This window comes from Phascolarctos cinereus, unplaced genomic scaffold (genome assembly GCF_003287225.1).
Source record: "Phascolarctos cinereus isolate Bilbo 61053 unplaced genomic scaffold, phaCin_HiC Scaffold_9;HRSCAF=440, whole genome shotgun sequence".
NCBI lineage: Eukaryota > Metazoa > Chordata > Mammalia > Diprotodontia > Phascolarctidae > Phascolarctos > Phascolarctos cinereus.
In genome coordinates this window covers 68467388-68491761 of record NW_027556402.1, presented here as the reverse complement: position 1 = coordinate 68491761, position 24374 = coordinate 68467388, and the positions used below count along the sequence as shown (strand labels likewise).

Here is a 24374-nt window from a genome sequence, read left to right as displayed (position 1 = left end):
CAAGAATCTCACCGTCAAGAAGTAGCTTAACACGTTCACGAACAGAGTTGGACTCAAATGAATTCTAAGGTCTCTTTATGCTTCACATCTAGGACTTGATCTAATCTCTGTCAACCCCAGTTTTCCTATCAGGAAAATGAGAGTTCTGGTACCTGCTTTATAGGAACGCTTTGAGTCTTAAATATGAAGGGGTATATAAAGTGCTTTACAAGCCTTAATATGAAAAGGGGAAAAAAAGACACATATTATGAACATAGAAGTGCTAGCTAGGTTTAGGGTTGGAGGCATTTGGCGTTAAGTCAGAGTCGTAGTCAGAGGCATTCAGAGTCAGAGGCATTTAGGGTTAGGGTCTAGAAGGAGCAATAAGGGCTATGGGATCATATATATGACAGCGTGAGCACTTTCCTATCTGCAACATAATGTCCTATGGGAAGCTACTGCCAGGTTCCCCACCCCTGTCTCTAAACCATTCCCCTTGTGAGCATATGCAGGCTTTTGCCCTTTGGAACTAGCTATCTGCCTGGAACTTTCTTCCAGAACTGTATTTATTACAAAAAGGTTAAAAAAAAAAGAATGTTTTTTAAGCACTTACAATTTCTAATGAACTTCACTTTCTCCTTCTACAGTATGACTTTGTGGAACTGCTGGATGGCAGCAGGTTAATAGCGAGAGAGCAGCGCAACCTCTTGAGTCAGAAAGAGCTGGTCGACAGACAAGATCTGTCAGTCTTCACGAGGCTGGTTTCATCCAGTATCTGGATTCTGGAATCTGGCATCTGGCTTTTTATAATGATGGGAAAAATGTAGAGCAGGTGTCTTTTAATACCATCGTTATAGGTAAGAACAGTCTTTGAAGAATTTCTGCAAAGCCACAACCTAAGGCACAGGTTAGGGAAGGGGGAAGGATGTTTTAACAGATTTTTTCTGTTGTTAATTTCTACCATTTCAAATCATGTGTAAGAGGTGAGAAATATTTAAAAAAATTTTTTTTTAGTAATGAACATGTGAAAAGTAAACTGTGATACTCGCCAGAAAACAAGAGAAAGAAAGGGAAGGAGTTTATAGTAAATGAACATTTTCAAATTTTAATTTGAAATTGTTTTGCCTGTTCTAATAACCCACTGCAAGCAGAGATTACTTTTTAAAAAGTTGTCGAACAGACCAGCCATTTCAGCACGTACCCGAAACTGATCAGAGTTGGAGAATCTACTTGGCACTGTGGTGGGAGGTAGCCCATACAAGTTTTCTTTCTTTCTTTCTCCTTTCTTCAGAGTCTGTGGTCGAATGCCCCCGGAATTGCCATGGAAACGGAGAATGTGTTTCGGGGACATGCCATTGTTTTCCAGGATTTCTGGGCCCCGATTGTTCAAGAGGTATGTATTTAGTCGAATTCCTTTCTTAAGTAAATACTATTCTGCAGCAGGAATACAAGGAGTCCAGAATGTCACGTCACGGGAGGAAGAGAAACTGCCATGTGGCTTGTTCCAGAGATGTTTCTTTTCTTTCCCAAGCCTGATGAGAAAGATGGCTGTTAATTCTTCTGTCATGTTTTATTTTACAGCAGCCTGTCCAGTGTTGTGTAGCGGAAATGGGCAATATTCCAAAGGACGTTGTCTCTGCTTCAGCGGCTGGAAGGGTACCGAGTGTGATGTGCCCACCACCCAGTGCATTGACCCCCAGTGTGGGGGTCGTGGGATTTGTATTATGGGCTCTTGTGCTTGCAACTCAGGATACAAAGGGGAAAACTGTGAAGAAGGTAAACATGTACATATTTACAGATGTCTGTTTTTATCCTCATAAAGAAATCTATTACACCAAAGATGTCTAGTTGCGGATTTATCCCTTTGGACCACCCATCTTTGGGGGTAGGGGGGTTCTTTTTCTATTCCAACCAGCTTTGAGATTTTGTTTTTTCTGGAATTTCTGAAGCACAATGTTATAGAAGTCATTTTGATTGCCATTCCTATAAAGTATTCAAAGCTGCTTTCCAAGACTATGAGTTAGAATGGAGGTGCCACTATACATTGGTAGAGGAAGTTCTTTGCTGGGAATCCCTATACCAATGAAATTATGGGTCTGTATCGTCCAAAAAAGAACTAAAAGACCATATGGATCAAATATCACATTAGTAATGAGATCATGAATTTAAAAATTGAGAGTCTTCCCCCTAACTCAAAAAATAAAAGGAAACCAGACAGAAGTCTTGATTTTTTTTCACATCTCAAAAGAAATAACCCCTGTTTTATTCTGCCGTCCCTCCTCTCCGTGTGGCATTTTGGCATTTCTACATCAAGGCTGATTTTGATATGTCACATGTGAAGCATCACAAAATTTGTGAGTTCCAGAACTGTATATGATGATAACATTCATGATGCCACAACATAGAACACTGTTGAATTTTAAAATACTTTTTTAAAAGGGAAAAGCACCATTTTCCTTCTTCAATCAAATCAATTTTATTGATCTGCACGTACAAAGTAATGCAATTAAGCCTCTGGAATTAAATTTTCAGACCATTGACCCTACAAGTGTAAAGTTTTATTGAGTCAAATTGCTAAATTAAATCTCGTCATCTAAAGCACATTAAAGTGAATCAAGAAGTCTAGAGAGTATGCAACGCATTTATTTCTGAAACAGTTTGAGGGTCCTACCCAGCTGTCAGAACTCTGTCTTAGTGTATTAAGTCAGTTGATACTGATTGTTACAGAGAATTCAATACTTATTCCTTTCTGATTAGGCAGAAGAGAGAGCAAAAGTCTGAAACCTCAAGTGCATCTCAGTATAATTCAGGAAAATTACAAATCCTTGCAAGATTCTCAATTACCTAAATGGCTTTGAGGCTGGTGCCTCTTATCTGGGATGTCACTTGCTTTGCTATACAGTTCTTCCAGAGGCTAACGATGGCTTCTTCAGAGTTTGTTAACATATTTTGGTTGCTGGGCAATTGCCATCAGGACACCCAGAATGTGATTGATGGTAAATGGAATTGAGCTCTTGTTCTGAAGTGAGTTCCAGCCTACTTTTCCATCTTCTAGTTTATTATACATTCTTTCCTTTCTAGCACTCACTGATCCAATTATTCTGGACTTTCTTACTGGTCCCTCACACAGAACACATAAATCCATTTCTTCTCTCTTTGCCTTGGCTCTGATCATCCCCCACGCCTGGAATACACTCACCCCTCCCCCTCACTGCTTAGAATCCCCGATTTCTTTCAAGACCCAGCATAAAGGCCACTTTCTGCATGGAGTCTTTCCTGCCCTCTACCCCACTCACCTCAGTGAGTGCTAGGAGGCTTTCCTACAAAATCGACGTATATTTTGTATATACTTCTTACATGTACAGATTAACTCTCCTGGTAGAATGTAAGTTCCTATAAGGCAGGGACCGTTTTAGTTTTGTGTTTATGTCTTTAGAATCTCTTGGCACATAATAGTAGCTTTAAAAATTCTTGATGACAGGGGCAGCTAGGTTGCACAGTGGATAGAGCACCAGCCCTGGAGTCAGGAGGACCTGAGTTCAAATCTGGCCTTAGACACATAAACACTTACCAGCTGTGTGACCCTGGGCAAGTCACTTAACCCCATTGCCTAACCAAAGAAAAAAATTATTGATGATGGATGGATGGATGGTTTTATACATCCTAGATTCATTTTGTCAAAATATTCTCCTTTCTTCACAGCTGACTGTTTAGACCCTGGCTGCTCTAATCATGGGGTGTGTATCCATGGTGAATGTCATTGCAACCCAGGATGGGGTGGAAATAACTGTGAGTTACTGAAGACCATGTGCCCAGACCAGTGCTCTGGGCATGGAACGTACCTTCAAGAAAGTGGTACCTGTACTTGTGACCCAAACTGGACTGGCCCAGACTGCTCAAATGGTAAGGACAGTCAATTCCGTGTCATCAGAGCACTTCATATTCTGATGTGTCTCCCTGTATGAATAAAGGACCTAGAATAGTTAAAAATTTGAACTCAAAAAAAAAAAAACTTTTGACAACTCTTTTAAAAAAGAATTTTTTATGAAAATAAAATGATGTTATCTAGATGTGTGTGGAAAGCTATATGTATAAATAGAAATAGAGTTAATTAGATGTAGGGTAGTTTTTAAAGTCTCATTCTTCTGTACTGTTTTAGTGAGAATAGTACTGGCTTTAGAGCTAGAGTACGTGGGCTTGAATTACAGCTCGTTCTGCCTGAGTGAACTTGAGGCAGGTGCTGAAGCTAGCTGAGCTTCAGTAAGTCATTTGAAATATTAAGGGATTGGACTAGAATCCTTCTAAGGTCCCTTCCAGCTCAAATCCATGATCCTGTGATCCCTGTGTGAGGAGACTTAGTACTAAATGGACCATTGGAAAAGATAGGTCTTTATTGGCAGAAGAACCCATTGCCTGGAATCCATCTGCAGGCCATTGCCCAATATGTGCTCAGTGCTATTTCTAGCACAGACATTTTATCATTGTTTGCTGAATTCGAATCTGAGTCCCTGCTTCAGGGAGTTTGCTTCCTGCAGACCAGAGCTTCCAAGCTACCTCCTCATAAAACCTTCCCTGATTCATTTAACTGGAAGTCATCTCTCCCCTCTCAGAGTTTCTTACACCATTAACTCTCACGCTCTCCTTCACCTTCATCACATTCTCCTTTGTGTCTGTGACTCGTCCTGTCACCCAGAGTAGACTTTAGAGCAGAGACAGTATGATTTTTCATCTTGTTCTAATGTGCAGCACAGAACCTTGCTTGTGGTTTTTTATTGTTTTGTTGTTTTTTGGACATTTGTCAGTCATGTCCAACTCTTCATGACCCCTTTGGTGTTTTCTTGGTAAAAATAGTAGAGGGGTTTGCCATTTCCTTCTCCAGCTCATTTTACAGAGAAGGAAACCGAGGCAAACAGGGTTAATTGAGTTGCCCAGGGCCACACAACTGGTAAGTTTCTGAGGCCAGATTTGAACTCATGAAAAGGAGTCTTCTGACTCCAGCCCGACACTGTATCCACAATACTACCTAACTGCCCCTGCACATAGTAGTAGTTCCTAATAAATGTTTCTTCGATTGAATTGAATTGAGCTGCTTTGTTGAAACATGAGCGTGACCAGTCTTCCCTGGTAAAAAATGGGAGGCTTTGTTTAACTTGTGAAATTCAGCTACATTCTCTCTCTTCCTGACAGGCAAGTCATGATAATGGTAAGCTAAAGAGACCTCAATTTAGACAAATAATTTCAGCTGTCAACAGAAGTGTAAACATGACATTAACTAATGACGTACGTATAGAGAAGTACCTCCCATCATGCCTTGGTAGCCCATGCTTCCAGAAAAAAGGGACCTTTTAAAAACAATAATGGCAAGTGTATTTGTGTTTGAAATGGCACTTTCTGTTTAATTAGCCAGTGTTTATTTATTTATTACCTGCTAAGAGCCCAATACCATGGGAGGCCATGTTTAATAGCTTACCATGACACTCAGACTTCTGGAACACCCTGTATATGAGTATAAGAACTACTTCCTACTCTTGATGACTTTGCATTTTCTCTATTAAATTTACAATTACATTTCCTTTATTAATTTTCTCATGTGTTACTCAGAACATGAGAGTCACACATTGAGAATAAAGAGGCCAGCCAAGGACACACACATAGAGAGCTCTCTCCCATCCATGGGAGAAGCATCATAAGTAAGTGATCGATGTTTTGATTTCATTAAGTGCAGCAGGAGTTTAGAGGAGTCAGCACCAGAAGACAAAATAATCAGGGAAGATTTCTTAGACAAGGTGGGTCATGAGACTTCAGACGATTTGCAGGATCTTGACAGGAGGGAAGGGCTTTCCAGACTGGTGAATAGCATGAAGAAAGATGCAGCTGTCGCATAGAATGTAGAGATTAAATAGCGGCATGAGTAGAGGTGAGTGAGCAGTGCGGTACAGTGGAAAGAACACTGATTCTGGAGTCAAAAAACCTGGGTTCGAATCCCTCCTCTGACACTTAATTCTTTTGTGACCTTGGACAAATCATTTAACTTCTGAGGCATCTATGTGGTGGTATGGACAGAGTGCTGGACCTGGAGTGAAATTCAGCCTTAGACACTTACTGTGTGATGCTGGGCAAGTCACTTAACCTCTGTCTACCTGGCTTTCCTCAAATATAAAGTAAGATAATAACAGCAACTATCTCCCAGGGTTTTTGTGAGCACCAACTGAGATGATATTTGTTAAATGCTTAACACAGTGGGTGATATATGCAACCGTAGGATGCAAATGCTTATTTCCTTCTCATCATCTGTAAAAGGAAGCACTGTAGTAAATGGCTGCTAAGGTCCTTTCCAGATATACATGTATGATACTGTCATATGTTGTGAGCAGCAGTGTTTCACACCCCAAAAACTTACTCTCTTAGCCTGACTCCTTTTTATGAAACAAAATGTCTGCATTACACTTCTGTTTGCCTTCTCCCTGCCCCTACCAGGTTTCCCTCACCTTGCTCCAGGTAGACCATCCTTCTGTATCACAAAAAGATGGCTTGGGAACCTTTTGCTCTTAAACTCAGTTTATAACTGCTGAACCCTCTGGCATATTTTCTTCTGGTGACTCCCAGCTGGGTAAACTGAAGCCAGATTTCTGTTCCCTCACTAAGATCTCAGTGGAAACACTAGTTTCTCCTTTTCTATGCTTATTTTCTCCCTCTGAGTCTAAATGACAGTTTGTTTTTTTCTGGAGACCGGCTCCTCTGCCCCTTACTATCCATATGGAGGACAAGGACACATTGCTTCATCTGGGATGTATGAGTTGGGTAATGTGAAGAGATCATCATGACTGGTGCAGAAAAATGTAGATTTGGGGGTGTAGGAGGTGGATTTGGGGAGAGAAGAATGGTCAAATAACATTTTCAGTCAAGTGATGAGGTCAGAAAACATTCTGAGCCAGTAATAAGAGTAAATGATGAAAAATTATACTACTATCACACACACACACACCCCGGGCAGAAACTTGGCAAAATTGATCAAATTGAGAATTCATTTTTCACCCTATTTAAACTATTTCACTGAGTTTTTTTTTATACTTCTGACATTCATACACTATGCATTTTAAATACACTCCTTACTGCTGAAAACAATTATAGGCATTAGTATTTATTGATTATACAATATGGTAGGAAAAAGCTGTTTTGCATACTTCATTTGTCATAGGAGGAAAAAGTCTGTTCTTTGTAATTTTTGCTTTAATCTCCCCCAAAAGATCCTACATTTTGCACAAATGGTTTAACCAGTTCTCCATGAAAATGACAACGGACCATAGTTCGCTAATGGCAGAATCCAAAGATAGCAAACAGTCCATTCAGCTGTCATTAGTATAGGTTTCCCTTAGGAACAACTATGGTATGCTCCTGAGACTGGAGGGGGATGACAGTTGTCACCGTATTAACATGGTGACAACCCAGCCTTTCCCATGTCCCAGGGAAATTGGGGGAGAGGGGGAATTAGATGAAGTCAAGCTGTGTCTGGCTTTTTCAGGCCATTCCCCATTTTCTCAGCAAGAGAATACTGTAACATTCTCCCTTCTCTCCAAGGTGGGAAGGGGAGAACAGGGTAGCTAATCTCGGGAGAACAGGGTAGCTAATCTCTCTTCCACACATGGGTAGTTCCCTCCTAGGAGGAAAGAAAAAAATAGAAGATGTTGTCTAATTAACCCTCCCATTGATCTAATATTGCTGAGTTTCTAATGCTTCTGTTGTACAAATTGAGGCAAATGAAGCTTCATCATCTTACTGAGCATCTTGGTAGGTTCACGGGGGTCTAGTGGAGCTGAGAATATGGAATGGAGAAAAAGGGGTTCCCTGGAGGCCTCAAGGGGTGATTCCACAGCAGCCTTGAGGAGCCTTGAGGAAATGGCCTCCAGCTGGTGTTGATCATTTGGTAGTTAAGAGACAAATCTGGGAGTAGGTGAGCACAGAAACGGGGAAGAGCAGACAATGAGTGTGTTTGTGGTTGTGCATTGAAATGTGACTGAAGAATGAGAACTGTGTTTGGGAAGGGAGCAGAATGAGGTGTGCCAGCAGTCAGGAAGGGCATACAAAGAAAGATAACCTTCAGGGAGCTTGTATTTTGTTGGAGAAGACAGCACTCCAACTACATGCACACAAGATATACATACACACGATATTTATACACACCCATGGATATAGGTGTGTAAACATACTTGGACATCTAAGTGGCACCATGAATAGAGGACTGAGCCTGGAGTCAGGAAGACCTAGTTCAAATCTAGCCTCAGACACTTGGTAGCTGTGTGACCCTGGACAAGTCACTTCACCACTATCTGTCTCTATTTCCTCATCTGTAAAATGAGATGGAGAAGGAAAAGCACACCACTTCCAGTATCTTTGCCAACAAGATGCTGAATGAGGTCATGAAGAATCAGATGCTACTGAAACAACTGAATAACAGCAAACGTACGTGTGTGTGTGTGTGTGTGTACACACAGACACATACACACATATCTATATGCACATATACATATAACACACTTATGTGTGTATATAAAATCATCCCTTCTTGGAAAGAACTACCCATATATAAGAGAAATTGGCCACCCAGTATTCTCTTCCTGCGTTGGAGAGAAAGGTGAATGCTACAATATTGTCTATTTTCTTTTGGCTTTTTGGTGAGGGGATCAGGGTTAAGTGACTTGCCCAAAGTCACACAGCTACTAAGTAATATTGTCTTGCTAAGCAGTTGGGGAGTGGCCTGAAAAAGTGAGATACAGCTTGACTTCATCTAATTTTTCCCCAAATGTGTATATGCATCTATATTTGTGTATGTTTATAGATAAATGTAATTGTAGGCAATATCAGAGGGAAAGTTCTAGCAATTTTGGTTGCCCGTGAGGAATCCTTAACGGTAGAGGTCCTATTTCCTATTTCTTTCTTATCTCCTCCCTTCTCCCATCTCTCCTGTCCCCATTCCCTGTTTTATCCCTCTTCCGTCCTTTTCTCCTCCACACACACACATACATACAAACCCTCCACATAAAGAATCTTAGTATTTTTGATATCCCACTGAGGGATGTCAGATAAGGTGTACATCCTGGGGTTAGGAAGACACAGATTCAAATCCCATCTCAGATACTTATTCCTTATGTGACCCTGGACAAGTAACTTGGCTTGTCTCATCTATAGAATTAGAGGTTGGACTCAAGAGCCTCTAAGATACCTTCCAGTTCTAAATCTATAAAGCTTTGTTGATCAAGGCCAACCCTTTCATTTTACAGATAAGGTATCTGAGGTAAAGACAAGTTAAACCATTTTCCCAAGGCCATGCAAAAAAGTTCTAAGATTCTAATTTCAAGGAACCTACAATCTGGTCAGAGACATAAGGCTTAAATGCTTGAAGAGTTAAATAACAACGCAAGATAACAATCAATAAAAAGAGATATCACAAGGGAGTTGGATCTTGAATTACAGCTGGAATGAATCATAAGCTCATACATTTAGAACTGAAAAAGACCATCTAGAGTAGGGTCAAACTGTCCAACTCTATTGTTTTTTTTATTGCTCAGTCATTTTAGTTATGTCCAACTCTTCATGACCCTATTTGGGAGTTTCTTGGCAAAGATAGTGGAGTGGTTTGCCATTTCTTTCTGCAGCTCATTCAACAGATGAGGAAACTGAGACAAACAGGGTGAAGTGACTTGCTCAGGGTCACACATCTAGTAAGTGTCTGAGGCTGCTTTTGAACTCAAGTCCTCTTGACTCCAGGACTATGTCTCCATCCACTGTGCCACTTAGGTGTCCTCTGTTATTTTACATATGAGGAAATTGGCCCATGAAATTGTAGTAGTTTGCCTGAGGTCACATAGCTATTGTTAGACCAGAACTCAGATTCTAGACTATCTAACTTCACATTCAGTGCTTTTTCTTTTTTTCCGTTCTTTTATCATAAATTGAGCAACCATCAACACACACATGAACATTTCAATTGGCAAAGAGCAAGAAAAACAATTTCAATGACATATGAACTTCTTTGATGTAGTTTTTTTTAAGTGGTAGTAAATTTGACGCAGTAGTCATTAGTGTCCTGCCTGTCTGTGTACCCGTCTGAACTTCCTTCTCCCTTCTGTATGATCTGTTAATGTTTCATTGACTGGTTTTCTTTCCCCCACATCACTAACACTACCCACCACTCCCTCCTAATAGAAGCCTTCCCTTATAACAAATAAGTGTGTTCTAGAAAAAACAAGCCGGCCCATTGATTATGTGTGAAAATGTGTTTGTTCTTGCAAGGCTCATTCCACAACCTCAGTAGCTAAAATTTATATAGTGCTCTAAGGTTTTCAAAACACTTCCCTCATCACAACCCTGTGAAGTCAGGAGTGAAAGTGACCGTTGCCAGAGAGAGTGATGACGTACCCAAAACCCAGACCGCACAACTGGAGTATTAAGTGACAAGGCTGAGACATGAAGCTAGGGTCCTCCAAGCTTCTCCAGCCTTGCATTTTGCAAATGCATGAATACAATGAATTCAGAAGAGCTGGAGAGATCACTATGGGCAGAAGGATGCTAGCAAGTTTCCATGGATGCTAGGGGCCTTGAAGGTGAATTGTAGAGGCACTGGATGCATTCATGCAGGTGGACGAGTCAGACCCAAAACACAGGAGAAAAGAGCCCAGCAAGATGACAGCAAATAGGCTAGTTTGCCCTACAGCAGTGAGGTTTTTGTTTTGGTGGAGGAGGGAGGCTACTAAAATTGTGGAAGTCCTTGAATGGCAGAGTAAAGGGGATTGGGGGTATTCTTAGTATCATCACCTAGCATTGACAAAGTAGCCACATATGGGGCAGGACACTGTTCTAAATGCTGTTCTAACTTATCACCTGCTTTTGTAAATATGGTCGATAATAGCGAGATTCATAGTATGTAATGAGCCATTTCTGTTGGGTGTGGATACATTTTCTCCTTCTAAAATAAAGACAGAGGTGCTGGTCAGTCAGTAAACTAGCATTTATTAAGAGTCTCTCAAAAAAAAAAAGAGCCAGGCATATATAAACATCATCCCTAACCTCACAGAGATCACAGTCTGATGGGGAAGATAATATGCAAACAACTCGGTACTAACAAGCTATAGACAGGGTAAACTGAACATAATCAGCAAAGGTAAGGCCCTGGCCTTCTGGGGGATTGTGAAAGGCATCCTGCAGAAAATGGGACTTAGAGAAGATGAGACTGTTACAATGTAAGGGGCCAATTAAACTGATAGGTTTTGTTGGTGATATTTTCATCTGAAAAGCATTGTGGTTCCAGTGGATAAAAAACTGGTCTGGAAGCCAGGCAAAATCTTGAGTTCAAGTCTTCACACTGACACATATTGGCTGTGACCCTGACTGAGGCAGAGAACTTGTTGGTGTCCTGGGCAGTTCTCTAAGACTGTGAGTTGTAGAGAAGGCGCCAACCTACATGACCAGAGGGAGCTTCTTATCCCAATGAAATTGCAGATCTAGACCAAACCCCAAGTTCGAGGCCTGTGTTTCTAACAGTATAGGTAATTCCTTGCATGGAAATTCATCTGTAGCTTTTGATATTGGAGAGTGATTAAGTGACCTACACATGGCACCAGAGACAGCTAAGTAGTACCCTATTGAGTCTCGAATCAGGAAGACTTGAGTTCAAATTTGACCTCACATACTGTGTGACCCTGGGCAAGTCATTTAACATCTATTGCCTCCGTTTCCTCAATTGCAGAATTGCAACGTTGTTGGGAGGATCCAATGAGCAAATATTTGTAAAAGCGCATAATACAGTACTTGACACATGGTATTATATAAATGCTTATTCCATTCCTTTTCCCTTCCCATAGTCAGACAGCTAGTATGTGCCAGAGAAAGACCTGAATCCTGGCCTTCCTGACTCCAGTGAGGCCCATATCTGTCTTGTTACCTCCGACATCCATGTTACACATTGCTGTATCTACTTGGAACAAACCACTTAGAAAATTAATCGTATTTGCCAGAATATAATGTTTGCTTTATCTTGAAATTTGCTTCCACTTTTCCCTTGCTGTCAGTCTTTGCATCTTCCTCAAATTAGCCCCTCCACAAGTTATCTAAACTGAAGTTTCCCCCACACAAATAATACTGAAAGGGTTGAGAGAAATGAACAATAATAACTCACATTTATAAAGTACTGGGTGGTTTAAACAGCTGACACTGAGCCTTTGCCCTAGGTTGGGTCAATAGCCTAATCGCTACTTACAGATGAAGAGGGGGGGGTTAGTGACTTGACCAAGGTCATACCCTGATAATCATTGGAGTTGAAGTCGATTGCCCCGAAGACCCTAGGTCCAGCACTCTATCCACTACGACATCATACTAAGAAGAAGTAGGTCAACTTTTAAAGTACATAGATCTTAAGGAATATGGACTTTTCCTTTTGGTGAACCAGTAATATTTCACTGTGGACTCACAGCCAGGGAGCAAAGATCTAAATAATTTTTATAGAAGAGGCTTCTGATAGCCACTAAATAGTAACAACAACAAAAACTAATTTAATCCATACTTGTAAAAGAGAATTGGTATGAGCTGAAAATAGATGTTTAGAGTCTAAGCCTTAATTAAAAGATTAAGTCAGCTGCAAAAAAGTTTTCTAGTTTCAGATCATTATTTTATATGTTGAAAAAGCATGGTTCTCACTCAGATGTAGTTTGGTTTGTGATATCAACAATGAGCAGCATTTGCTGAGTGCCTGCTATGTGCTAGGCCACTGTGGGCTCTCTCCTCGATATTGAAAAAAGCAAAAGGAGGCTATCCCTGACCTCAAAGAAGTGACAGTCTATTGATATTCTGTGTACTTTAAAATGAACAGTTTTCATCATGTACAAAATGACTGTGATATAGTTATTATGAAAAGAGAAAATGTATTCAATACAGAGTGAACTCTTACTGAGCTCTGCCAGCGATGATCTCCCACGTTCATAGGTAGACTGAAACTTTATTCAGAATCAGTAATAGCAGAGGTTGCAAAATAAAATATATCATGTGTGCATCTTCTGAAGACATCTGAGATTATTACTACATGCTTCAGATATGAAATCTGGCTGTTTCTTAGCACAACTAAATTTAACCCTTAAAACTGACAAGGAAGAAATTTGGTCATTTATCCTGTCTGTGAGTCAGGGCTTAGTAACTGTCTAATTATGAATTGTTAAACTTGCTTCTGAAGAAAACCTGTGTTATCGGCTGCCACACTTGAAGTTGGAAAAGTGACCTTCAGATAGCTGAATTCTGTAAATAAGTGGCTCTTTCCATAAAGAAACATTTGGTTAAGCTACTGAAAGAGAAGGAATGAATTATTTCCATCAGACAGTTTAAAGGTTTGAAAGCCACAGAGCTTTCCTCTATCTTCATCAGCAGTTTGTCCATTAATTAGCCCTTCAATTCTACTTCAATTGAATTAACTCTAATTAATAAGTTCATTACAAAGATTGACGCGCCTTGCTCAAAGCTTGTGTGCTAAATGCTGATAAACACCTTCACCCTAATGAAAAATTGATTAGATTGAAGAGGAAGGGTGCCTCTGAAATAAACCTTTCTCTCCTGGAGCTGAGTTGATGTTATGTTGTTCTGAAGTTAATCAAACCATCTTAGATCTCTTAATCAAAAATTTAATTCAAAGTAGATAGAAAATGTGGCATAGGAGGGGAAAAAATCCCACTAGCTCTCTTCCTGTAAACATTCCTGACTCTTTCTTATAAGAAATGTCACAGCTCCTTGATGTGGTATTTAATGTTCTATAACTCTTCAAGACAAAGAATTATGGTGTCCGAGAAAGAAAACATAGCCAGAGAATGAAGAAACCAGAAACAAGCTACTCCGTATGTAGTCTGTTCCAATTATTTTTTAAGGGAACAAAAATAAGGGCTGAACTCTATTTTCTATTTCAGTCAAGAATAATTTCAGAGTTTTATTGTTAAGCTCATTCGCTTTTATGAGAAGACCAAAACTGAACAGAATAGTCATACAAACAAAAAGCAGACTAACTTTATGAGGAGGGGGGTGGGAGGGAATCCCTTCAGGCTTCATTATGGATTTTTTTTCAGAGGCCAGCATTGCTCAAATGAAGCTTTTAAAACATTGCACAAACCACAGTAATCTAAATGAGCATATCAGATTCATAAATTCTTTGGGTGGAGGCAATATAACTGTAGATTTTGTCCCATGAACACCTTTGGCCTTAGGAATCTTAATAGCTGCAAAAGAACGTCTTCCATAGTTCTGTGCTAATTTGTTTTTTTAAATAGTTTTTCTATTGTTTAAGCTAAGCTACTCATAGCTGTCAACAGTACAAATTTACTGAAAAGGAAAAAGAACAATCTCTTTTATTTAGCCAACATGTCATCATGTCAGAAGCAAGCTAATGTGCTCGCTGTAGTATATTATTTTTAATAATTAAGGAAAAAGGAAGGTATCATGGAAATGAATATTTTTCAAATCTGAAGGGTAGCTTTATTAATTGTTGTTGTATATAGAATGACCTTTTTTCCCCATTACAATTAGATACTGTTAAATACAATGTGAAATTTTAAATCATTCACTATATTTTAACTGACATAAGGACGTATTTCCAGCTCCAAAGTGTTACCCTTATGAAATAAGTGAATATAATGAGAAATTGTTCCTACTTGGTGAAAGTACCACAGATACTGTAGTAAGGTAGCGGGTAAGGTTATGGGTAAACAAGCATAATCAAAAAGTTAAAATTCCCTATTCATCCTTCAGAGCCATACCAGAAATTGCATTTCGTCAGTAAATTCTTACGATTTTATTTCCAAGGATGTTGCTTTTTCACTCGGATTGGAGTTTAAGGTGAGGCGCTGCTCATTAATTTTGTCTCTCTCTTTTTACTTCTCCCCCTTATTTTTTTCTCTGTTTCCTCTCTTTTTCAATATAGAAATATGCTCGGTGGACTGTGGCTCGCATGGGGTTTGCATGGGGGGAACTTGTCGCTGTGAAGAAGGCTGGACTGGCCCAGCATGCAATCAAAGAGCCTGCCACCCCCACTGTGCAGAACATGGAACCTGCAAAGATGGGAAGTGTGAATGCAGCCAGGGATGGAACGGAGAGCACTGTACCATCGGTAGGCCTGCTGTACTTTCATATCTATCTTCAACATAAAACTAAAGAGCTCGGACTGTTGGCTTTCCCTGCCTCTGAGATACAGTGCTTTGAAGCTTATTCCTTCAAAGCATTACCACCTGTCATTCTGCATAAAGGAATTAATATTTTAAATAAGGATATCATTATATAATGGCTATTCAGTTCCTTTCAGGCCCACTGCCACAAATGCAAGGCACAAGAATTCTTCCTTCATTATTTCATTTGTGATGGCTGTGAAAATTGACTCCCATGGAGAAAGAAGACACTCTTCCTATTTATAAATAGACCTTCATTATAGATACTGCCTCATTTTTATAAGCTGCCATCTTCTCTCTTGGTAACCATAGCCATATTTATTTTTTTTTACTTCATAAGATCCATGATTTTGCTGGTACACCAGGTATAATCATCCCCTCTCTGCCTCAGCAGATGCTTCTTTTGTGATTTTTTTTTGTGGCTATGAAAATTGTATATCTCCTTCTCAGTCCTCTAGGGCCAGGCTTCTAGACTGAGTCTCAGAGGGCCAGGCCTCTGTTCCTGGCCCATTATTCAGAGGACCAGTTTGTCTTCTGCTGGCATAACTTCTGAGACCTCAGGGTGACTTTTGAGCCACATTGAAGCAACCAAGTTAAAACCTTCAGGAAAGATTCCCCCCCCAAAAAAAAAATACAGTAATTCCAAAGTTGTCATCTTGTTGGCCTTTGTTTTTATACCTCTTACTATATGTAGTATGGCAAGAAATAGATCAAATGCAAAAATCTCGGTGTTATTCAAGAATTTTGTGTTGGGAAACATCACATGAATGTATTTGGTTTCTGGACGTACATTTAGGTCCAAGAGCAATGATAAGTTAATAATACAAAATAGAGTTTAGCATTTGAATGTCAGTTCTTTGTTGGGGGTCAGAAAGTGTCCAGAGGTTATCTGTCCCCATATACTCAAGGTGCTTACCTTAATTTTTTCTGTATCTATTTTACTACAGTAAAAGCATCCAGTCAGGGGGGAGGAGTGGAAAGGGAATAAGCCAACAATAAAGGTAAAAGTAACCTTCCAGCCACTCTGGTGAACATATGGAATGACCATAGTTACAGGGAATTTGATAAACCAAAATATCCCGTTATCTTGAGGTGCATGTGCTTCCTTCTGTGTCACAGTTAATATTTGTAAAGATCCAGGAAGTGCATTTTTTGATAAAATATTTCCTTGGGACTTATTGGCTAGAACCCTAGATGATTTCTTAGGCAAATTTTCAAGTATTATCTCTACATTTTATTTTCTATAAGAATTTGTATATTCTGGATAATGCCAGAGGGAAATTGTATTCACTTCTTTACCATAAAACATTATAATTGCATGTATATTGCAACATACATTCAAATATTTGCTATAAAATGTTATGATATGTATATTTTACTACAGAACATTATAATCATAAAATTAGAGGAAGGTCCTTTCTGAGCTTCTTTAACCCTTAAATAGATCATGGAATGTGTCACAATTTAGATTTAACCAAAAAGTGAAACTTCTTTCTGACTGTGATTGGGTCAAAGCTTCAGGAAGCTGGTAAAGAGTAAACCAGGTTTCCTTTGTTCATAGAGTGACTTTCATTTGTGATCAGCAGCAATGACTTTTTTGTTCAGTAGCACTGAAAATCGGCATCAGTGTCAGGAGACATAAATTAAAATCTGTCCTCTGACCTGTACAGAATGTGTAACCCCAGCAAATGGGACTGACACTCTCAGTGCCCCCAGGCAAATCTCACAGGTGCTGGTCTGACTTGGTAGAGGAGCTATCTATATCTGTATGTTATCTGTCTGTCTAAATCTAAATCTGTATTTAGGTATCTATACATATGTGTGCATACATGTTATATATAAATATATACATGTATATATAATCTTATTCTCCCACTCTGTTGGCTAACAAACATTTATTAAGTACTTACTATGTACCACGCCCTCTGCTAGGCACAGGGTTTACAAAGAAAGGCAAAAACAGTTCCTGCCCTCAAGGAACTTACATAGATAGTTATATAGTATATTTAATATATTGTATAATATTATATAATTATATAATATGATTATATATTTTCAGCAAATATTTTATATATACACAAACATATCTTTATTAATTATAGCTTTGTTGGAAATCTGAAAGAGAGGAATATTTCTGTATGTGAAGAGGAATTCTCTCTCCCACATAAAACTTTTGATGCACATATCAAGCTATTAATAAATGCTCGTTGACTGACTAACATGATAACTGTGTGTTATTCTTGGGCCAAAAACCTCCCTAGGCATAAAAGCCCAATTGATAGTAGAACCTAGGAAAAAGATAATTCTCCAGGGAGCATTTACCCTGGCATTTTCTGGATCCCATAGATAGGGAGGAAAGGTTAAAAAAAACACTCTAATAACTCTTTGATTATAATATATATGGATTATATAATAAATGCATATAGAGCAATTTTCACGTATATACATTTATTTATATATTTTGGAACACAAGTTATCTGTAGGCAAATTTAACTTGCCAAGAAGCAATGAATAAATCATTCTGTTATTGGTTTTATGACCTTGACAGGATTACTGAGGACAATAGTTATATATGAATGAATTGTTTTTGTGCCATTTTCCCAAGGTTTTAGACACAAACAGGGTTTTTGTGAACTTGGCTTTGTAGGTCTTTTCTTCAGACCTTTATTTTCATAACAAAGTTGGTAATCATTATGGTAATCATTATTTCTAAATATTTGACTTAATTGTGTCCATTTTAAATCCTAAGCGTAGATACTTTAAAGGTAAAATACCAGCCCTCATTCAAAAAATAGTAATTATAACAGTCCCCAAAGTGTTTCTGTTCAGAGAAGTGGAAAGTTGTTTTATTATGATTTTTTGAGGGGGGAGAGGTCTTTGTTTTGCTTTTTGTACCATTAGAATTCATTATTCTAACTCTTGGCCTACAGAGATCAAAATTACCTTTTCTCTTATTCAAACATATAGTCCTACCATGAGGAATAGGAAAAGTGTTAAAAGAGGCCTTTTTGAGCCGCAAATTTAACATCACAGGAAGTGTCGATATGGTGTTAGCTATGGAGGCTCTACTGCTAAGCATTTTCTATCAACTCAAATGCTTGTGCGCCTTTCTGACAGAAACTGCTACTTGGTGGAAGAATGCCCATAAATCAGCAAGATTTTTTTTCCTTGCTCTATATTATGTGCCGTCTCATCAAATACAAACAGGGAGGTTAATTGAAAGAGAGATGGAAGAGAAATTAAACAGTTAGAAGCAAACAGAAGTTCTCAGTAGAAAGCAGAGAATATCCTTCATTAGTCATCTCACTGTCTCATAAACTCTGTGCATGCTTTCATAAAACCATGGGCATATTGATAGTAAAATAGGTTATGAATTTAGAGGGTTCACTTAACACCCTATCTACCTGACGGATCCCGTCCACATTTTGTGATTAATGGGTACATATTTTCTTCCCACCATGAATCTTTTGTGTCGCAGAACTCATACATTTGTTTGAAGGTGCATTGCCCCGTGTCCTTGTACTCTTCCTGAGTTGAATATGACTAGCAATACATGCGAATACTATTTTTTAAATGAAACAGAAAGAAATAGTAATTTTAAAATGTTATAACCATAAAGAATATTTGTAGGTGTTAAATTTTAATGACAAGGAACTTAAAATATATGTAAAGTGCTTTGCAGATCTTAAAGTTCTATATAAATGCTAGTTACTATTATTATTATTACTAGTATTTAAAGTATTTCTAAAACAAAAGTCTTAATTCACCCCTTTTTAAAAAGATGATGAAACCAAGATGCAGAGAAGATAGATGATTTACCCAATAGCATACCAATATCAATATAAGTAAACAGGTCTTTGACTCATTATTAAACTTGGAAAAAAAACTTGAACTTAGGCTACCAAATCATATTAGGCATATCACTTTTTATCAACTCTGTATATTCATATTTTTTACATTTCCTTTTTTCCCCAATTGCATATTAAAACAATTTTTAACATTTGGGATTTATTTTAAGTTTTGAGTTTCAAATTCTATATCCCCCACCCCCTCCCTGACACAGTAAGCAATCCGATATAGGTCATATGTGTGCAATCATGTAAAACATTTCCACAGTAGTCATTTTGTACAAGAAGATTTGAAAAAAGAAAAAGAGGGAAAGGAAGGAAAGAATGGGGGCGGGAGAGAGAGATTGTATGCATGAGTCTGTATTCAGATATTATCAGTTTTTTCTCATGAGTCAGATAGGATGTTTGATCATGAATCCTTTGGGATTCTCTTAGATCATTGTATTTGCTGAGAATAGCTAAGTCATTCACAATTCTTCTTTGTCTAATATTGTTGTTACTGTGCACAACATTCTCCTGGTTCTGCTCATTTCACTTTGCTTCAGTTTATGTATAAGTCTGTCCAGGTTTTTCTGAAATCATCCTACTTGTCATTTCTTATAGCACAATAATATTCTATCATAATGATCAAAGACACAAAGACTGAACTCATGTGCCTGATTTCATCCTACATATTTTTTAAATGATAAGAAAATTTTACAGCATTCAGAAGGAAAATAACGAAAATGGCTAAAGAATTGCAAATAAGACTTATAAATGGAAGTTAAGATAATTGGTATTTTTTAAATTTCTCTAAATAATTTCTCCTAACAGTTTGAATTTAGGGGAGGAAAAAAAGACAAGAAAGAGGGAATCCGAACATTGCTTTGACCAAATCCAGATTTTTTCACCAAAACCAAATCTGGATATATCAGGATAATTAAATTGGGTTATTCACTTATCCTTTGCCTTAAAAAAAGAATGAAGGCCAGGGTTTAAAAAAAAAAGGAAGGAAGCTATTGGTTTGTCTGCTGCCTGGTAGGTAGTATGGTGAAGGGGAAAGGGCCCTCACTGTGAAGAAGAGACTTAGACCCTACTAACCCATGTGACCTTGAACAAGTCAAGACTTCTCTGGGTGATGGTTTCACTTCTAACATGAGGGGGTCAGACTCAGTGGCCCAAGGTCTATTCGAGCTTTTAATTATTAATCCTGCAGTATAGAAGTTCTTGACTTTTTTGTGTATCATGGACCCCTTTGGCAATCTGGCGAAACCGGTTGAACCTTTTTCCGAATAATGTTTTTAAATGCATAAAATAAAATACATAGGATTATAAAGGAAACAAAAGTTATTGGAAATAACGATGTCTTTTTTTTTCATTCCATGTTCATGGAACACTTGAAATCTATCCACAGACCCCCTGTACAAACGCGTGTTCTAGTTTGTTAGTAGACTTTGATTAGAATCCCAGTTTCCCCATTTATTAAATCTTTAACCTTGGGCAGGCCATTTAATTTCCTTTCTATAAAAGGAATTTGTCAGTTTCCTAATCTGTAAAATGATGCAGTTGGATTCAATGACAGGTTCTTTTTAGTTCATGATGACTATAGTTTATACCCACTAGAGCAAAAAAGTTAAGACACAAAGTCTTTATGGTTTAAACACTATGGGGCTACTCCCAGAAGTGTCCTGTCAATGATTTACTAAGTCTAAGGAGTTGCCTAAGGCAATAAAAATTAAGTCACATGCTTACTGATAAATGTATTGTTGTTAGTCATGTGCAACTCTTAATGACCCCATTTGGGGTTTTCTTGGCAGAGATACTGGAGTGGTTTGCCATTTCCTTCTCCAGTTCATTTTACAGATGAGGAAACTGAGGCAAGCAGGGTTAAATGACTTCCCCGGGGTCACAAAACTGGTAAGTGTCTGAGGCAAGATTTGAACTCAGGAAGATGAGTCTTCCTGACACCTGGCCTGGCACTCTATCCATTCCACCACCTAGTAAACTTAAGAGTAGATTATAATCCAAATCTTCTTCTCACTGTCTACTAGGTAATGGACCAAACAGTAGATTACTTATTGGGTCCCATATTGCTCAACAGGATTAATGTTGCTCCCCAAATCTTCAGTTTGCTATAAAGCTAAAGTTCTTAATCTTTTTTTGTGTGTCTTGGACTCCTTTGCCAGTCTGGTGAAACCTATGGACCTTTTCTCAGAGTAATGTGTGTTTTTTAAAAATTAATACTTGAAAGAAACACTGAATTTCAGTTAGCGGTTAGTGAACAGAAATATGTAATTCAGAGACAACACACCCCTCACCCCAAAATCTATCCATGAAGTCTGTGGATCCCAAATCAAGAATCACTGCCAGAATAATCATAGAATCATGACTTAGAACTAGAAGGGATCTTAAAGGTCATCAGAATCAGCCCCCTTATTTTACAGATGAAGAAACTTAGGCATAGAAAGGTAAAGTGACTTTCCCAGGGTCATACAGCTAGTAGATATCTGAGGCAGGATTTTAACTCAGTTCTTCCTGAATACGAATCAGGCACTGAATACAAATCTGTACATAAGCTACAAATATAAAAGTTAATTGAAATGAGAGAATAGAAATTATAATAAATGACTGGAAATAGTAACATACCCAAATATAGGAATTACTTAACTGTTCGTTATAGAATTGTAGAACTGCAACCCCATCAACATTATTCAAAGCAGTTGAGAATATATTAAGATTATAGGAAAATGTGAAGTATTGGTAACATTGCTTAAGTTTTCTTGAATGGAGATTCTCAAACTTCCCACTTGGGTGGACTGCGAGTCTTTACTTACTCTCACTCCAGGAAGTTGTTTTTTAAGTCTCACTTCTCTTCCATTTCATCCTCTTTCTTCTGGAAAGAGTTAAAAGAATTAGCAGAATAATCCAAGGATTAACTTGTTATAAACATGAATCTGGCTTACCAAAAAGTATTTTTTTAAATCGTGTTGATATAAGGAAAGGTGGAATCGTTTGTGGTATTTTCTTCTAGTCATGTCTGAAACACTGCTGTTTATTGAGCTACATTGATTTTCATGTACTTTCAGGCAATTCAAATGGAAATTTGGCCTAGGGGGAAATCCTAATTCCTTTAAGCTACAAAAGACCAGCTATTTGTTTTTATTCTAATTCTTTAGTACATTGGGAAACAAGATCATTAATGATCACAAAGACATGCTTTTGTTTGTTCAGACAAAACTTAGACATACAATACTCAGTTTACCTCTGTTAAACACCAGGGTTGCTCTGGGCTTTAGGATGCCTGAAATTAGAAATTGAAAATGAAATACATACAGCTGGGGAATTATCTTCTAAACACTGAAAAAAAGAGAGAGCAAAACTATTGCCAGTGTGGACAGTCTTTGGTTTGGGACAAGAGTTTCTTGTCTCAGGATCCTGTTGAAAGCAGTAATATTTTCACTTATTTAAGAAAGTAGGTGACATTTGGGGGAAAGAAGATAGGGCAACTTGACCAAACTTTAGTAAGTGTTTTACTTGCATAATGAAATCTGGCAAAGCACTTCTTTGAATTTTGAATGCTCCTTGTGTTAGGAATCAAAATCAAAATTATAAGGAATTTGGGAGTGCTCAAAATATGTTGTTTTTTTAAAATTTCTATAAGTCTTTTGTAGCTCATGTTTCTATAGCACATTTACAAAAAGAAAAAAATTTGCTGACAAATCTGTGAGGAAAGGAGTAACAGTATTACTAGATCCGTTTTTAAAGATAAGGACACTGAGGCTCCAGTAGTTTAAATAACTTGCCATGCTAGTTACCAGCTAGTATCAGAGTTTCAGAACCAGGTTTCAAACCTGACCTTGTCCTGAGCCCAAGTCCAATATTCATTCCATTATAGCAGAGGTATCAAACTCTATCTGAGTTTCTATCTGAAACAGATCACCAAGCCATACCCAAGGATCTCTTCTGGCCAAATATTGACTTAGAAAACCACATATTAACATCATCCCTGTTGTGTTGGATTTTTATTTATTTTGTTAAATTTTCCCAGTTATATTTTAATCTAGTTCTAGTGCTCTCAGGAAGGGCCAAGTATTTGACTCCTCTGAATTATACTGTAGCATAAGAGTAGAACCTTAATTTTACTAGACCACAACCACCCTGCCCCATCTTCAGCACTTAGGACAGCACCTGACACCTATTAGGCCCTTCATGAAAGCTTGTGGGTTGACAAGCTACAGATAACTTGCTTCTAAGAGCAAGGCTAACTAAGATAGCTAAATTATCATCTTCAATCTGAACTCTGCTAGAACAGATAACCTCTTGAGATACCCTCCAACTCTATGAGCACTGTTGAATATTTTGTGCCAAAGAACATAAGGACAGAGGGAATCTCTTCTTTGCTGTGGTCCCAGGAGAGCCCATTGAAAATACTGCTCTGAGATGAAGGTGAGAATCAAGTTCGCACATTTATTGTATCAGCCATTTCCTGAAAATTCAGGCCAGGCATTAGATTGACGTTAGCTGCTTCTTTTGAGTTAACATTTGTATGGTATAGTATTTGGAGCCTCCAAATATTAATTTTTTTCTCATTTTTAGACTGCTTTATCCACTGAAATAGTTTTATATACTGTACTTCTATCCTCTGTAATCCCTTCAGAATTGGTATTCCTTAATGAGGTCACTTAATCTCCTCCTTTTTTCTAAAAATGCAGACCTAGTTTTTCTGACCTTTCTGAACGATGGGGTTCTTTCATATTTAGGTTGTCAGTGCTCTTCTGTATCTCAATATTTTTTACATGCTTTATATTACAGTGATCACATTTTCTCCAGTATCTAAGTTCTTTAAAAAGTAGTGCTTGGGTGGTAGATGCTATTTTTTTGTGAAGGTAATTTCCATATTTGGACATTTTAAACACCATAACCTTCAGAGTCTCCCTCTTTGGCATTTGGGGCATAATGAGCGTCCTAGGCATTATATTTTAGCCTTTTGTCATGATTCTCTTATCCTCATATTTATCTCTTTCATTTTGAATCATTAAATTTAAGTGAAGCCTGTAGGGAATACTACTTTAAGTAGTAACAGCTAGGTGGCCAAACAGTGAGTTAGATAACTGCCTGGTTGATGAGATCATTATACAGCATTGCAGTTCACTGCTTAGTTCTCATGGTTATAATGATGAAAGAGATACAGATGACTAATTCAATGTGTTGTGCAGCTATGACCTTCATTTGGGACTTTGCTTTTAAGTTTCTAGGACAATCTCTTTTCTCCTCTGTCCATATACTGCCTACCCAAGTTAATGGAACATCACTAAATTTCTCCTTATTTTCATAAATATATTCTGTGGAGAAGTGAAGTTATTAAAGTTAATTATTCCAG

The 24374-nt window shown here is 38.1% G+C and overlaps 1 protein-coding gene across 1 annotated transcript in view; it reads left to right on the top strand.

Annotated features, from left to right (window-relative positions):
* Positions 1 to 24374, top strand: part of TENM3 (teneurin transmembrane protein 3) — an 825548-nt gene that overhangs the window by 664644 nt on the left and 136530 nt on the right. Inside the window, 6 exon segments of the mRNA XM_078148915.1 lie at positions 627 to 681; positions 684 to 836; positions 1271 to 1372; positions 1561 to 1755; positions 3682 to 3882; positions 14927 to 15112. Of these exon segments, the coding sequence (XP_078005041.1) occupies positions 627 to 681; positions 684 to 836; positions 1271 to 1372; positions 1561 to 1755; positions 3682 to 3882; positions 14927 to 15112 (892 nt within the window).